The sequence below is a fragment of the Monomorium pharaonis genome, chromosome 2, assembly GCF_013373865.1.
Source record: "Monomorium pharaonis isolate MP-MQ-018 chromosome 2, ASM1337386v2, whole genome shotgun sequence".
Classification (NCBI taxonomy): Eukaryota; Metazoa; Arthropoda; class Insecta; order Hymenoptera; family Formicidae; genus Monomorium; species Monomorium pharaonis.
The window spans coordinates 26,669,154-26,686,971 of NC_050468.1; the positions used below are offsets into that span (position 1 = coordinate 26,669,154).

The window sequence follows — 17,818 nt, forward strand, 5'->3', positions numbered from 1 at the left end:
AATGCGAAACCATCAAGGCTACCGAATCGTCCGACTAATAATTCATCCATACGACCAATTGTATTATAACACAGGAAGAAGAATGGCAATTATGACGGAATTAATTAAGATTGTCGAATGGAAAAATATTACGACCAATGTCAAGAAGGAGCACGAAGCGCGTCAAACGGTGCGTGAAGCAGCAGCAGCAGCACGTCGAATGCAATCGTTGACACGCGGATGTGTAATTTTGTCCAAGGCTGTTAACGTTAATGACAACTTTTCCTTCCATTCTCCGACCGATTTCCATATGCGCAGCACATTTCTACCGTGGATTAAAAAAATGTGTCCGTTAATTAAGAAAAAGAAATTTTAGTGCTTACGAAAAACACAATTTCATAGAAGAACGCTTAAAAAAATTTTGACGCTGCTTGCGTCGCAATCTTTTACACGCAGAAAAAAAATTAGTACTAATTCAATAATCATTGTATCACATTAGCAAGAATATAAAATCTTTTCTTAAAGAATTTAATTTTAGTAAAATATTTTTTTATTTCAATGTTATAATAGTTGACAATATTATATTTCAATATTTCAAAAGATTCAAAACGAGATTGTAGATTTGAGATTAGTCTTCTTTCTCAGCGATGATTCATCTCTTCTATTTCTTTTTATTTCCATATTTCAAGCTAAAGCCGAAGCCAAACGGCCAGGTGAGAAACTGAATAAGAATAAAAAAAAAACAAAAGTCTTTAATTATTTTCTTTTATCATTCAATTATACTTGGATCGTGGAGAACAATCAAGCTATACGATTCGATCTCTTCTTTCAGTTATTTAAACACAACCGACGATTATTCCGCGTTTCTCAAACACCACACGGAAGGAACCATATATATTTTATAGAAATATTTAAAAAAATTGATATTCTGAACTGCATCATCTCCTCCAATCGACAGCAGGAATTTGAAACCGGAAGAATCTGTCTGGCTTTGAGCCACGCGTCGGCTCGTGACATTCACCTAATTTAGCGTCCTCGTCACCGGACGATATCGCGATTCCTCCCGACGAGCCGTACCTCCGACGGAAGTGTCGGTTTACCTGCGAAACCGTCCGTCAATTATATCCCGCGCGGTCAGGACGTCGTCAAGGGATCCCGGAAATCTCGTCTCTTTGTCTCGCTCTCGCGCGACGACGATGACGATGTCGTTGTCACTTATAATAATAATAATAATAATAATAATTCCGAGCCGCTCTCACGTGACGCACACTCGACTTCGTGATATTATATGCTCCTCTCCGTGCCGTAAAGGTACAAAAACGGAAAGTAAACACGTAAAAAAGGCTCTCTCCGGCTTCGATCTTGGGAGACTATTATCTCGCGCGCTCGCGATGCAATCCGGTCGATTTTTATCTGCGCCGCTCCCGGCGTGCGGCTCGCCTGCGGAACGCACGTATACACACACAAATGGAGATTGCCGGCGTGCCGCGTCAGCCAGCCGCTCGACGAAAAGAAAGAGAAAGAGACGCGGTTCGGCATATCTCCCCCCCCCCCCCTTTACACCTCGTCCAGCTCCTTTCCTAAATTCCACGGGGCGGATCGTGCAGTGGGAGTATACTCACCGGAATAGGCGAACGATTTAAACCGGGAGTCATCGACGATGCACAGAATCCAGCTTGTATCCTTTTCTCTCTCTCTATCTCTCTCTCTCTCTCTTCCTTTGTGCTCTCCTCGCGTCAATTTCTTCCTCTCCTGCCGTGTGTCGTGTCTCGAGTCGCCGATTTTTCACCTGACCGAACGCCGACTGACCGTCGCAACGATCGTGGCTCCGCTTTTCGCACGAGAACGACGCGCCGACACCGTTATCCGTCACGAACACAATCCACCCACCACCGCTGCCGTTCACTGTGCGTCGCGCGACTCACTTCACTACGGTCGGGCCTCGGCTCTCCCGCCCGAGTCGCTCCGATCTGTCACGAGTCTACCCTACCGGAGTCGAGAGCGCAGGATGAACGGCTTGGGGAATCGCAGCAGGAGTGGTCTTGGAAATCTGCCGCACCCTCGATCTCTCGCGTACGTGATTCGCGATTTTAAGGAACTTTAACGACAGATTCTGAGCAACTGTAAAGAACTTTTTTGGGTTTGAAAAATGTGATTAAATTTTTTAGTATATACGTTATAATTATAAAATATTTTTTGGCAACCTGGGCATTGGACTAACAAAAGTAGATTTATAGAAAATTTATTGTTATAAAGATATATATGATTACGACATTTCTTGTATATAACTCATTTTTTGTGCATATCAATAAATTAGAAAATTGGTATATATATTTTTATGTATAGATATTTATCTTATATATATATATATATATTGTTTTTTTAAGTTTCGATTAGATATAAAAGAATATCTTTGTATTGCGATACTATTTTTATCTCAAAAAAAAAACCTTGGACTTTATATATCTCACTAAAGATAAATAATTGTAGTGTTATTAACATACATTATATATATATTTTCCTTGTCATTATATTTTTTAATGATAGATATGTATTATTCAGTTATTTCGAACGTTTCACAAACATTTTTTTCGAGTTTATAGCAAGCGAATAAATCCAACGACAAAAAATTTGTGAAAAAGGAACTAGGGAAAAACCGGTCAACGAGGTTATTAATTATAAGTTAGAGTTGGGTTTGATATACAAATAATGTATATGTATATGTATAATATCATACGGCCTTGCTGCGAGAGAAACTCTCTACGGGCATGAAGTTGGCCGCTAGACGGAGCAGTCGGACGGAGCAAACGGAGCATCCGAAACCTAACCTCTGAAACGTGGCCGTGATCATAGTTCGATCCTGCGAGCAATTTTCGAGGCCATTTAACCCTTTCGACGGAGCGCGCGCGTGTGTACGAGTGGCAAATAATCGTGACATTTGGCGCGTGCTTCTGGATGTTGCATGTGATAATCGTTCTCTGCTTCTTTTGACGATTGACGTGTACATACATACATGAATTCGATATAGTCATTGGAACCGCTGGACAAATAACCTAGAGATAGGTAGTTCGCATGTTTCACGTATGCCGCGAACAAAGGTTGAAATATAAATATAATTCTGGTGAGTTTTTTTTATCTGATTATCTGATGCAAAAATGACACTCGTGTTAATTTCGAAAATGCAAATCGGCAAAGAAACACTGCAGCAAAATTGAATTCATTTAAGTTGAATTACATTATATTTATATTTTTATTATATTATATATATCATATTTAAAATATATTTTAAATATAGTGTAATATATAAGAATTATATGTATATGTAATTTTTACATATTTTATTTGAAAATAAAGCCACAAAGACAAGAATATAGCTAATTATATTTTTAGCAATTAAATAATTTATCACTAAAATTTATCATTATTTGTCATATTAATAAAAGGATAAGATTATAGAGTCTTAAGTAAGTGGTTATTTTGAAGCTAACATATTAATTGAAATTTGTTTTATTTTATTGTTTTTTGCCTTGTAACGCATAAAAACAAAATGTTGTGTATTACTTATCGTTAATAAATGACAAATACATAAATTTTTCTAGTACATTTTATCATTTCATTAGTACACTAAGAAATATTTTCTTTTTTTTTAATCGAAAATTTTTGCAATTTTTGAAATGTTAAGAACGACATTTTCTATTTTTGTACATGCTTGTCTTTTATTATCACGTATATAATTTAAGTGCAAATTACCTCGTTACATGAATATTCGCGCGTATTAAAAGAACTTATGATCGAATTTAGTTAAAAAACCTGTTCTAACATAATAAACGACACTTGCATGACTGCTTGTTCGTGGAAAAAAAATACAGGCTACCAGAGCACAAAGTGCAAGGCTTATTAAACTCCTATTGAGAAATCCATAAATAACGACGGATAAACAAAATCAATACTATCGTCAGAATGAATCTAAATATACCTTGTTTTTATTTTGAATCATAGTTGTTTCTTTAAAAAAATATGTATGACATAAAGAAGCGTTTAATTAAATAAGACATGCGAGATACCTCGATTGATTTTATGGCCGAGGCCCAAGTAGTCCAGGCAGGAGGCGCCTGTTATAGGAAAGATTGCGCACTTGAGCTCGTTCTCTACTGACATAGTAAAATGCCGAATGTGGCGTCGCAACCACTTGCCTCTCAATCGCTCGACAAAGAGCGTTTAACGCTCTGCGCAATTTTATTAGTCACTTTTCAGCAAAAAATTTTTCAGCCGCTGCTTATCTCTCATAGGTCACGAACGAAACCGAAATCTTCTATCATTCTTAGCCAATTTTATATAGCAAAACACTCCGAGCATAATGTATTTATTCTTCTAATTTTTAAATGTAATAGTTTGATATGCCTTTACCGCATGGAAAATTGATTTTTTATTTAATTTTTTAATAATTCTTCCTTCATGCTCTTTTATTTACCTCCGGTACAAACAGTTATGTTGTTTTAAGGGTAAAATAAAATATTTAAGAATATACTTATTTTATTAATTTTGATAAATATTTTCTGGTTTTATTTTACCTTATTGCCGAAATGGTTTTTATTTTTCCATAGATTTTGAATAATAAAAAAATAAGGATACGCAAGTAAGACAAGATTAAAACAGAAATGTATATCTCTTGACAAAATATTTATGCACATAATTATATGTTAAAATTTAAAAGTTTAAACTTAAAATTTACATTTTTTTATAATAACGACTCGTTCAAAGTTGATATAATACTTGTCTATCATTGCTTTGTTTGTTGCCATGCCGAGCGGACGTGTTTTAGTTTTAAAGTAGCAACTGTCATCTTGATTGTCTTTGGTTTACTAAGAATTTTATATGTTATGAAACTCATCGAAGCATGTAAGTTTTAATTTATTCCTTGCGACAAATTTTATTGACTATAATTTTATGTACACCGTTAACTTATCACACACATAAAAATTAATGTATCTTTCATTGCGTTCCTTTGTACACAGTTGATTAGATTGTTGCTGCCAAAATGCAACAAAAAACTTCGAAAGCTAAGCACAGACCAATTGCCTGAAGAGGACCTGAATTTGTGGTCGAAACGTAGCATACAATTTATTGCTAATAAATAGCCAGATTAAGTAAAAAAATATCAGTTTTTCTTAAATTTACATTTTTTTATTTAATTCAATTGTTGAGTAACTAGCTAATCTCTTTTTTTGTTTATTTTAAATTTTAATATTTATTTTTTACTTTAAACAAAAAACACGTGGCGTTTACAAGTATTTTAATATCCAAAATATTAAGATATTAATAATAGAGATTTCTATATGAAGATATTTTAGATAGGACAATTTTAATAATACAAAAAAATGTTGAGATATATTGGGTCTAAGATTAATAGCTTTTTAATTGATATAGTTTATTGTGTTTATATTTTTTAAGATTTAAACATATTTATAAATTTATATATAAATATACTGTCTAGGATTCTTTGAACTCTTCTATTTTTTAAATCCAGCGATGTGCAATCCATGCACATAGTTGAGTTTACATATAGTATCTATATTTATCGAGGTATCAAAAAAGAGAAAGTGTATGGAGAAAGTAATTGAGAGCAAATGCTAGTCGTGTTTAAATGCGTCTCGCTTTCTAAATTTGCAAATCATGCAATGTAAATGGATGAATGATTTCTTGTGTGTAATATGCTAATACTTAAATTTTTTTAATGTAAATTTTGACGAAGCTTTGATTTTGGAAAACATGATATATACATATTTAATATATGTATATATATATATATATTTATATATGCAAAAACAGCTTGTACGTAATAAAAAATAAAAATAAAAATAAATTTAAAAAATGATATAGAAAAAAGTGAGAAAGTATTTTATAATAAACTTATATAATACTTATATAATAGACTTAGGTTGCACCAACATTATTTTGATATTAAGCAAGACTTAAACATACGCTTATCTTTATCCTTTTCTCTAAATAAATAAAAACAGACATACATTTAAGTCTCATTTAAAGTTAAAATAACTTTGGTGCAACCAGGCCTTAAAAGTGTAATTAATTAAAATTGTCTTTCATATTTCTTATATTTAATACCCTGTATTATTTTGCAATTTAAATCTTTTATTTGAACGTAAAAAATTAATCACTATAAAATTTTTGTTTATTTTTGTTTAATTTTATTTCTGAGATATAAATTCTCGAGACAAATTTGAGAGTTTTAAACTACATGACAATAATCTATATAATAATTATACGGTTGTAATTATAATATAATCATAATGATTATTTGATTCAAAATAACTATTTGTTGTAATCGTGTGTGACAGAGTTCAACAAGATAAATCATGGCGTCTTTATTGGGACTCGTCATGTGACATTGCACAACACTTTTACATTTTCGGGCTTTCCATTTGAAAAGAAACCAATGAAATCAACGAAGGAAAACGATTCTTCGGGAAACCAACTAAAAGATAGGAATGGAAAAGATAATAGTCATGATGACAACACCGATGATATACGAGACAAAATGAAGAAAGTGGACGTGAAAACATCTTCTCCTACGAGCCTATTAGCTAGGAATACCTTAATGCTACCTACTGGCGTCATTAAACCGAATCAAAGTGAGCAAGTGAAAGCAAAAACGATGTCATCGTCCGGATCCGCTACCGGTAAGAACGTATGATTCTTCTAAGTGTTCTTTCAATCAAAGTGTTAGAAGCATAGCATTAAAGATTTAGTACTTTCTATTTTACATTTTATAAATCAAAGAAAATTGTACGAGAGAGAAAGCATGTGAAAAGCAAGAAAAAATTATGTAAGAATGTAATTTTTTAAATTGTGATTCTTCTTTATAATTTCCTATATATATATATATATATATATATATATATAATTTTTCACATATAAAAATATCAAATTCCAAAAATATCCATCGTACCAGAATAAATTTGAAAGCTGGTATACAACGCAAAGATTCCGCGTTGATTTCTTTCCGCGAAGATTTTTTATTCATTCTTTAAATTCACGATTTATATCACCTCATCTGAGATAGTTCTATTATTTTAATCAAATAACACACTTTGTTTAATCAATTAAATAATCAATAGTCTTGTGTGTTACTGGTTTCTCCGCTGTTGATCTTGATACGCGGAGAAGCGCGCTCCGACTGGCGAGAGATCCTGCGTGTTGAGCTGAGCGTCGTCCATCGCTACTATATTGATCTACCTGTCTCAGGGTTATATTCGGCCGCGTGTTTCAGCGCAGTACCCTCCGGTCCTTCACCACGAGATCACCGGATCTAGTCTCTCTCTCTCGCTCTCTCGTTTCTCGTCGTCGACGAGACTCACGAATCTGCATCGCGTTTCCGTCCTGGTTTTGAAAAATTATCGTAGTGATCATTGCTTCTTAATAATGTAAATGGCCTTGTCATTTCTTTTCGGATATATCTGTTATTACCATTCCGGGATATTATTACTTCATCGCATACACAGATCTTGAATAATTAAGAGTTTTCCTCGTGTCTTTATTATTAGTACGACGAATCGATGGTGACCTGAGTCAAGCAGCCTATCCTTAGACGAAACTATTTAACTTAAGTAGATGAAGGAGGATCACGTTATACTCTTGTTTCTTTAATAAAATTCTCAAAGTCAAACCAGTATATTTTAATATAAAATTAATTGTTTTGCATAAGATATTCTTTAAAGGTTATTATTTCTTTCATCGATGGAGATTTTTTTTTTTTTACGAAGATTTGGACTCTTTCTTTTTAGATCATTGTGACAGTTTGAAATAATCTTTTTAGTTCTATTGTTTTAAGTTTTCTTTTTAATGTTATATTGTGCTTGTGCTAAAGTCAAAATTAAAAGTTTGGTAATAAATTCTATTTGAAATTTATCTTAAAGACAAATCATACTTTGTAATGTGCAGTGCTAATATTATACTTTAATTGCAATCTGATTAATAAAAGATTAAAATCTTTTTCAAAACATAACTAAAAGAGTGTAACTAAAAAAGATAACTGTACAATATTTTTAAATACACATTAAATCAAGAGAGAAAAAAGGGGATGAGTATATAGTAAAGTAAAATGTTTTTTAATAAAATGGGAAACAGCGCTATGTGTGTGGCTATGAATTAATTAAATTAAAATGAAAAACATATATAAGATAATAGATATCAAACAGGTGTTAGATTATCAGTATATCGGATATTGGATTAAAAATTTTCAGCCGATAGCAATTGAATAATATCTGCGTATCTGTGAAACTTATTTAAAGCTAATTTTGCACGATATTTTAGTTTAATAAATGAGCTGGTTATTTATAACTGCACGTACTTCAATTGATGTCAATTAGTTTTAACGTTGACGATTAACATCGATATATAAATTTGCCTTCTGTTTAGATATTAGTACATATTGTTTTCTGTATTTATGTACGTTTTTTTCTCATATCTACATATCACGTTATTGATATTACCTATGACATTATTACGTTTCTAATGGTTCGATACTAATAATACGTTACGTTCGTTGTTTTTCTTTGAAAAACGCATCTCCTTGTTTACTTCGCCTACTTTACGTCCTTGCCTTGTTTATTCTCTTCATGTTAAACGGGTTAAGAAAACTCAATTTTTTCATTTTATCAAGGCAAACTCCGCAAATTACCATACTGTGAGAACTTTTATCAGTGTTGCATTTTGCACGAAGCGACTACAAAAATGATCGTGTCTCCGCGATTTCTGTTGTCCCGATGAAAAAATGCCACGATGCTGCGGTGCTTCTTTGGTTTCCGCCGCGGATGGCAATGGATCTCCGCAGAGCCTCGGTCTGCAGATCCAGGACGGTTAGTAATTAGTGTAATTGCCAATTAATCTATTTTCTCGATCGCGTTTACGTGCACTTGCACGTGTACATTGTAGATAAATGGCGCCCTTATGCTCTCAACCACTAATTTGTACAATAACGCGTAGATCGAACAAGGATGTCGGAAGCAGTAAATTTTCACGTTAAAAATGCTTTTGAATAATTTTGTTTTAAAAACATATATAAAAAGATGATAATATTCATTAAATAAAAGAATGAACGTTTAACTAAGAATTTATGAGATATAATTGAAATAGTAAAAGCATTATAATTGATTGCAGATAATTAATTAGAAATTAAATAACAAATTAAATTGAATCACATAATATGAAAATTTAATGGGTTGTATAATAACCTAATAATTTTGGAATACGAGTTTAATATTATTTTACTTTTGTACTCTCTAAGTATTTAATACAATTTTTAAAAAAAGAGTACAATAAAGTAACGGTGATAAATTTTTACTTTGATTTTCTTTTTCACAGGAAACCCCCGGAATAAGACGGCCTTAGCACCAGGGCATAGTTTAATGGATTGGATCCGTCTGGGTAATTCGGGAGTCGATTTAACCGGAGTCGGTGGTGTACCACAAGTCGTAACGTTATCCGAGCTTGCTAATCATAACAAGCAAACGGATGCTTGGATCGCAATCCGAGGTTTGTTTGTTTCTGTATTTTATATCAGCTAAAAGAAAACTCCCTTTGCCATTGGCAATAACTTGTGAAATACTTAATGTATCATTAGAAGTATGTCGTTCACTTGTTATAACATTATTTATATAAAACTCAACTATATAAAAAAACCTTAAAGTAATTATGAATTGTTGTTGTGATATATTGCTATGGACATTGATTGAACTTTGAACAAATAATTATCCCAAATATAAAGATGATAAAAATACAAAAATATTTCAAAACTTTTTAATGTATTGCTCTTCTTATGAAACATATATTCATTATTTTATGAAAACATATCTTTATTGAATTATTTTAACAAAACATATCACATTTTTCTTTCACAATTAAAATAATTATTTGTTATTAATTATTGTTACATTCTAAGTAAAACAAAAATAGAATAGGATTAAAATAATCATAATTAATTTAATTTATTTTCCAAGAAAAATTGAAATAAAATTTATTAAGTAAATAAAAAGTGTAAGTAAATTAAGTAACTAAATTTCTATACTATTAAAATTAAAACTGAGAATTTTTTATACTTTTAAAATTATTCATATAATATTATTTATTTAATTAATTTTATTTGTTCAACAAATAATCGATTTTTTTTAATAAATCTGGCACTCTTTATTCCTAGTCAGTTATATATATAATTATTTTTAAGAAATTAACTATGAATATGATACATTGTTGTTTTATAATAGAGAAGATTTGCAGAAAAAGCACATTATTGACTTATCTCTAGAAGAGAGTACTAGTTTTAATAGCAATTAATTTTTAAAGACAACAAAACGATAAAGAACGTTAAGTAATTTGGCGCGAAAATTAATGTACATTTAATAGTGTATATTTAAGTCGAAAGAAACTTTAAGCAAATACGTTACATACGAATAGCATTATATTTTAACTCAATTTTAAACTATCCTCAGATCGTAAAAAGATAAGATTAAGAAAATGATTGAATAATATTGAAAGACATTGGGGTTAGGGGGTGGAGGCTAATTCGTAATGAGTTATTCGTAATAAAACGTATTTACTTAATTAAATTTTTTAAATTAAATCTGCACAAAAATTTCTATACCAGACTTCTTTTTGTTTTATTATTTTTAATTTTCAAGTATTCTTATTGTTCTATTTAATTAATTTTAATTAATTTTGTATGTTAATAGTAGTTTTTAAAATTAAAAATCATGTGAGTTAATTATCAGCTAATTATCCATTAAAAGTTATGCAAAGTTATACTCAAAGTTACGTATTAGATAAATACACATCTATCGCGTCAGTGGCTAAGATTTCCAATACTAATACAGAAATAGTTGCTGTATGAAATAAATTCATGCAAGGTCCACAATTGTTTTTTGATATTATTGATAAGGACTATTAATAAGGGCTACAGATTGCATATATAAATATTTTTTGCATTTTACATACACATGCGCATGCACGCTAATTTTAAAAAAATTATAGATGATAGAAGGATTAAAGTAACTTATACTTTTTATTATTTTTAAAATTTTTCTTATTTTTTTCTACAGAATTCCTGGTAATAATCGGATTATTCTCTTATGTATAGATAAAGTAGGATAAGCTGAAAATGAATGTATTTTGTCGTTTTGCGAGTTTCTTAATGAGAAATTAAGTAATAAAGATCTACAAATCCGTGGATTTGCGCAATTTAGCGACAAAAAATAATCCAGTATTTTATGGTTGCTAAGTTCGTGATAAATCATTGGGAGGAATATTTTGTCAACAATAATATGCTGTTCATTCATAATTATTGGATGTTTACAGAGCGTTTCTCCCAATATTCCATCGCTCGCCTAGTAATTGTAAATACTAGATAATCTCGCATATCGTCGAATTATGCAGATCGAATCATGGATTTTTATTAATTAATTTCTCATTAATTATTAATAATTCACAAAAAAAGTTTTTTATTCAGTTATAATTCATTCTATCTACCCACAAAAGGTAATGCGATTATTATCGGATATCTTATACATGGATAGAGATTATAAAGAAAAAAAGAAAAACCATGTATGAATATATGTTATAGATAATTATATATATATTTATATTTGATTACACATATATACATACATATATATACTTTTCTTTCTCTTTTAATTACGAACTCTTAATGATGATATACAAGGGCAAAGGGTTTGATAATAATTAGTTGAAAAGTTGAGTAGTAACTAATTAAAAGTTAAATAAAGTTAAAATTTAATGACTTTTAACTTAATTTGGTTAATTTTTAATGATTTAACCTTTAACTAGTTACTGCTAAAACACATAAACTATAATTTAGTGACTTTTCCCAAATTTAAAATTTATGTATGTAGAAGAAAAAAAATTATAAGTTGAAAATACATTTCCGCATAAAAAAATAATATTTCTTTGTTATTTTATATAATCTTAATTTACAAATAAAATATTAAAAATATTTGTGTAATTGTCTTCAATAATCTGTAAAAAAATTAAGGCATTTTAAATTTAATATAAAGAATTTTTTTTTTTTTTCAAATTAATTTTTAATTTTTAATTTAAATTAATTAAATCTTAAAGTAACTTTTAATGTAATTATAGTAATTATATAAATTATTTTAACTTTAATTAATTTAATTTAAAAAATTATCTTATCGTTAACTCTGATGATATATTATACATGAGGATATTATGTTTTAAATTTATGGTTAAATTTTTCTAAAATCCTAGATTTACTCTTGAACGATAATAAATGTAATCAATTTTTTATTTATGTTTGGACGTCCTTCTGGATAGTTAACTGAAAAAGTTAAGATAAATAATTGTATGTTGCAATTTTCGTTTTAGAAATTTTCTTTAGAAAAAATAGAGGTAAATATTTTTTTGAAATTATTTAAAATATTTTTAAATTTTTTCCAAATTTTAATAAACGCAATATTAAAAGAAACTCTTCGAATTAAATCAATTTTAAAATTATGTAATGCAGATATTTTTTTGTTATCTCTGTAAATTACAATTAGAGAAATCTATGAAAATATATTGACTTTAGTTATATACTTATAACTTATCAGTGAAATAAATACACTAATCTTTCAGTGATAATATATTAATTCTAAGTCTAAGTCGAAAAAGTTACTAAAAGATAATGAATACTTACTATTTATCACAGTTATAAGTATACTACAACAAGAAACAGTGATTATCATTTACACATTAAATATATTGATTGACACTTAGAGAAATTATTACCAGAAAATATTTGAGAATAAAATTATTCATTGATTGTTAATTCTCTGAAATCAATTTTAAAAAAGTCGTTTCTTTCTTTTGAAATCATTCTTTAGCTTATTTGATATAATTCTAATAACGTCACAAGATTTCATGTATTTCTAATTATATCAATATACATAATGAACTCGTCTTTTCACGAAATATCTATTTATTATATAAAAAATTGTTAAAAATTATTAAAACTTCTAAAAACTTATGTAAAATCGTACAATTGTAAATATCATTGTACAATTATAAATACTGTGTATGTATAGAATCGTAAATCTTTTATTATGCTGAAAGCATCGAGAGAAGAGAACGTTGTTTTGTTTGAAAATATTGAAACTCCACGTGGAATTGAATACAATACAGATATTTTATAAAGTATAATCGATGAATTTGATATTCAGCTTAGTTTGATTTCCAGTTTTCGCATTTGATTTCATTTGCAGGGGTGGTATTCAACGTTACGCGTTATATGGATTTTCACCCAGGTGGAGTCGACGAATTAATGAGAGGTGTCGGAAAAGACGCCACGAAGTTATTCGAAAACGTAAGAATCTCTACTTCTCCATCTCACGTTTTTTACGTTATTATATCGTCTCGCTAAGTGGTAATTATTTTTATGTACCCGTAGATCGTTAATTCCAGGTGCACGCTTGGGTGAATTATCAGAGTATTCTACAAAAATGCGTCGTAGGCCGATTATGTCGCGGAACTTCCTCCACGTCGAGCACTTCCTCTGTATTGGAAAAGTCAGTAACGGATGCGAGTAATTGTTTGCCCGTGACACTGGGTCGAAGCAAATGTTCTAATGGTATGTACCTATTGTTGAATGGTTTCACCGTTTGTATTGTTTTCTAGGTCATCTATATTTAGAAAAGCGTCCAGCATAGATAATATTGGTTCATTATAGAAGTTTATGCTTAAGTTTGCATTGTTCGCGAGTAACACACAAGATGGTTTTCTGAAAATCAATGAATGTCAAAATTCTCTCTCTATTATTTTCAGATGTACAATTATTTAATGATTATTTACAAAGTATTTTTTATTATTTTATTTATTTAAATATCGAAAGATCTCTATTTAATATTAATTATTGAATTTATTACTATCATATTTGTTAATGATTTATAATTAAAATATTAAATACAGATAATTATAATTAATGACAGAAATATCGACATTCAGTCGTTCATTAAATAACATGTTAAGATAATATGATTAGGTCAAACTTTTATTGTTTCAGCACAAAAGACGGTTGAAGAAACTTCATCGGATTTACCTAATGTGAACATTGATTGGCGGCAAACATCTAATTCTGTTACATTCTTTTATCAAGGTATACGCGACTATCCGGGAATATATTACCAATTGCAAAGGTTGAGTGACTCGAAAATCATCTTTAGGCTAACTTTTGAAAAACATATTATTATCCATGAACTTGAATTAATCGCAGATGTGGAATGGCCGCCAATGTATAAAAGAGATTTCGATACAATGCAGGTAAATTATTGAATCTATTTACAAATAATTACATACTCTTTGGCATGTATTTCATAAATTAAAAAAATCTATCTTATATATTACAGGTAGACTTTACGTTTACAAAGAGGCTCAAAGATATTTGGAAATCTCAGGGAAATCATACATTGTCGCGAGAATCAATCACAAACAAACGCACGTATAGAGAGTACGAAGTACTTAGTAACACATCCCTTGGCAAACTAGTTAATTTGTTAGTTTTACGCGCGAAAGATTTTTTAGCACTCATTCCCATTGGTAGACACATAGAAGTTAAAATGAATGTAATGGGTAAGTAATGGCATAGATATCTGTTTTCAAAAAGTCTTTATATTGATGAAATATTTATCTTTCTATTGGTAAAATAATAAAATTGATTAATAAGTTTAATAAATGGAACATTTCTATTTTACCGATAAATGAAGATAAAATTACTGCGTCTACTTCTTATAATTTATTATTAATTTTAATTTTTGCGAATTCTATTATTTTTGGAATAAAATATATATAACATTTGTATCTATTATTATATAATATATACAAATTATATATCGTTAAAAATATTCTGATATTACAATATATTTTTGTATGTTTTGTCGCAGGAATGGAAATATCAAGGTCATATACGCCTGTCCCACCGTGCCTTCATCCTGAAGATATGGCGCCAAATTATAAGCCTGATTGCATTTGCTTGATGATAAAACGATATCCAAATGGCGCACTTAGTCCGTCCATCACCAAATTACAACCTGGCCAAACCCTTATAATGAGCAATGGTTTAGGTGCCTTTGTAAGTGAATCTTTTGATCGGTATCCTATTATTCACATGCTGGCAGGTGGAACGGGTTTAACCGTGATGTTAGGAATAATTCAGCGAGCTTTAGCGAGGCGCAGTGTGTAAGTAATATTAACATATTTTGTTTGAAAACACATACACACACACACACACTCTTTCTCTCTCTCTCTCTTTTTATTTCCAATATTTTATTCTTGAAAGTGTAAAATAACAAAATAACAAAGAACCGTAATGTTAAGTGACAAGTATAGCATATAAATTAGTTTGACTAATGTATTACATTATTTTTGTCATTAACTGATTTAAAATCTTTCAGAAAATTAATCAATCTTCTAAATTTCAACAAGGATGAAGACAATATGTTTTATGTGGCGCAGCTTGACAGAGTGTCCGCAGAGAAGAAGTGAGTACACGTGCGTGAAAATATATAATGCTTGATTAAATTTTAACAAAGAGAAACTATGTGTACATTTAAAGTAAATGTATTTATTATATCTACAAACTTATATATACATCAAGAAAGAGATAAAATGTTAGCCAACGATTTATAATATATAATACATAATCATTATGTCATGTTTTAAAAATTATATCCAATATATGAATCGATATAAAATATTACATATATTGTTACGTTAGATATCATATATCATTAGTCCAAAATTAAAAAGAAATTTTATCGATTTGGGTATAGGCTATTAATATCTCGTATTTATTGGTTAGGTTCAAAGTTACACATATCCTTTCACAAGCAGGAGATAAATGGAAAGGTAGACGCGGTATTGTATCCGATGAATTATTGAAAGAATTGATTGGCGAGTGTTCATCAGAGGGATGCATACTTACGTGTGGACCAAAAGGATTTATGCTATCTGTGAAAAAGTACGTGACATTATTTATTTATTAAACGTATATTATTTTTATAACTTAATCAAAGTGGTAAATGCAATTTAATTTTTATAAAAATTGTATGGTCACTCAATTAGTTCAATTAGCTGGAATTAACTCAATAAGCACTTTGAGTGTCTTACTTACACGTCATCTTGTTTTAGGTGTATTCAGACACTTGGTTGGAAATCTCATCAAATATACGATTTCGACGACTAGTTGTCTGCGCTGAAAGTATACGTGCCATATATACATATATGTTTCCTTTCCTTTCCGAGAGTCTTCTAGAGAGCCTAATAAGATATAAAACTTGTACCTGTCAAATCGCAGTTTAGTATATATTAGTACAGATGTTTCGTGACAGCTGTATGAACTGTCATTGATGTATCTATCATCAAGGCGTATTTTTCTGGAATTATGAAGGTTTTGAAGTACTTTTACTCCCATCTCCGCCCATAACGATAAATTCTTAGCTGCGATAAATTGTAATACTATCCTTAAAGTAGATATTTACATGTAATTTTGCAATCGAATAATATGACAGCCTGAAAATAGAAGCGAACTTATGCTATTTAGATAGAAAAACGACGTATGCCTCATAACATATGAAAGATTTGTTCTATATGTTTAATTGAAAACATTCTATTACAAAACTTAATATCTGTTATAGAGCAAATGTTCATTTAAAAACTGTCTTTGAATGCAGACTATCATGTAATAGTAAAGCTGCTATATATAATTTCAATTCTATATATTTATTAGATATTGAACTCACAATGAATAATATACATTTTTTCTGTTTAAGAATTTTAAATATGCATAGTAAATAATGCACAATTTATGCAGGTAATAAAAGTGCAGTAAAAACGCGTAATCAAAATGAGTAATTTTGTATACATAATTCTTTAGTTATAAATGTAGAATGTATGCTTCTTTATAGGATGTGATATTTTTAATGAATATCTTGAATTTGTTCGTAAATTTAACGTATGTTATTAACATCTTATTTTTATGTAAATAAATTAAGATCAGAGAATTGTTTTTTGATGAAAGACAACAAAATGCTGTGCATTTATACACATAAATATGTATACCAATATTGCATGAAAATAAATGCATAGATTGACTGAAACCATTAATGTATATTATACCTACTTTTATATTGAAATATGACATTTTTAAACCATATATCAGTTAACGAAAAGGTTTATTTTTAAAGGAATAATTTTTTTGTAAAAATAGTAATTCTGATCTATTAACTCTCAAGGTTAACCTTTCATAGTAACCTGGGGTTCGGTAGATCCTCACAAAATTTGGCGCTCTGTATTTAAGTCATTATTTAAAAATTAGACTTTTCTCATATTAAAATCAAATTTTCACATTTGCTACTAAACAGTACTTTAAAACAATATTTTAAGTTTTTTTTTTCAGTATTTCTTTTTTGTTAAAATAATGAAAACTGTCGATACGGCAAGTAAGAATATTGGCTGTTGTATTCCGATGTGACCAGCGCGGAACTATTCGGAGGTGTAACCACGAAGAGTTAAAGGTTAAATAATTTTGTGGTTATAGATTAATTAAACAATGTGTGTGTGCTACTGATATTCATAAATTAAACGAAAATTTTACATTTCTGAAATTCCATTTGTATCTTGCACATATGATATTTTTAATTATATCTATAACTATATTTTATTTTCACGTAAATTTCACGTAGATTTTTATAAGTTTCATGATGCTTTTTTATGAAAGAAGAACGAGTTTTATTATGTGTCTACAATTTAATATTATTAGAAC

General features: G+C 29.6%; 2 protein-coding genes across 12 annotated transcripts in view; one reads left to right on the forward strand and one right to left on the reverse strand.

Moving 5' to 3' along the window:
• LOC105839291 (fatty-acid amide hydrolase 2-B) overlaps positions 1–5,148 on the reverse strand; it is a 14,980-nt gene extending 9,832 nt beyond the window's left edge. The window contains exon 1 of one of the 3 annotated variants that reach the window (XM_036283522.1): positions 4,044–5,148. The gene's annotated coding sequence lies outside the window, so the exon portion shown is untranslated. Of the gene's footprint in view, positions 1–1,079; positions 1,575–1,601; positions 2,120–4,043 lie in introns of those variants that run through there. The other 2 variants (XM_012685495.3, XM_012685496.3) reach the window with 2 other exon arrangements.
• LOC105839290 (cytochrome b5 reductase 4) lies at positions 2,778–17,153 on the forward strand. Of its 9 annotated transcripts, none has more exons than XM_036283520.1 (12): positions 2,778–3,100; positions 6,336–6,677; positions 9,361–9,531; positions 13,266–13,366; positions 13,465–13,630; positions 14,063–14,155; positions 14,273–14,319; positions 14,406–14,628; positions 14,940–15,234; positions 15,450–15,536; positions 15,857–16,015; positions 16,186–17,153. In XM_036283520.1, exons 1-12 carry the CDS (start codon positions 3,052–3,054, stop codon positions 16,238–16,240), a joined length of 1,788 nt encoding a protein of 595 aa, XP_036139413.1. In that variant the 5' UTR covers positions 2,778–3,051; the 3' UTR covers positions 16,241–17,153. The 9 variants fall into 9 exon arrangements, with proteins under 9 accessions (XP_036139413.1, XP_012540942.1, XP_012540944.1 ...); XM_036283521.1 differs by lacking the exons at positions 2,778–3,100; positions 6,336–6,677 and adding exons at positions 7,257–7,421; positions 7,542–7,604; positions 8,660–8,855 and having other exon boundaries at positions 14,063–14,319; XM_012685493.2 differs by lacking the exons at positions 2,778–3,100; positions 6,336–6,677 and adding exons at positions 7,257–7,396; positions 7,542–7,604; positions 8,660–8,855 and having other exon boundaries at positions 14,063–14,319.
• Positions 17,154–17,818: the final 665 nt, after the last annotated feature.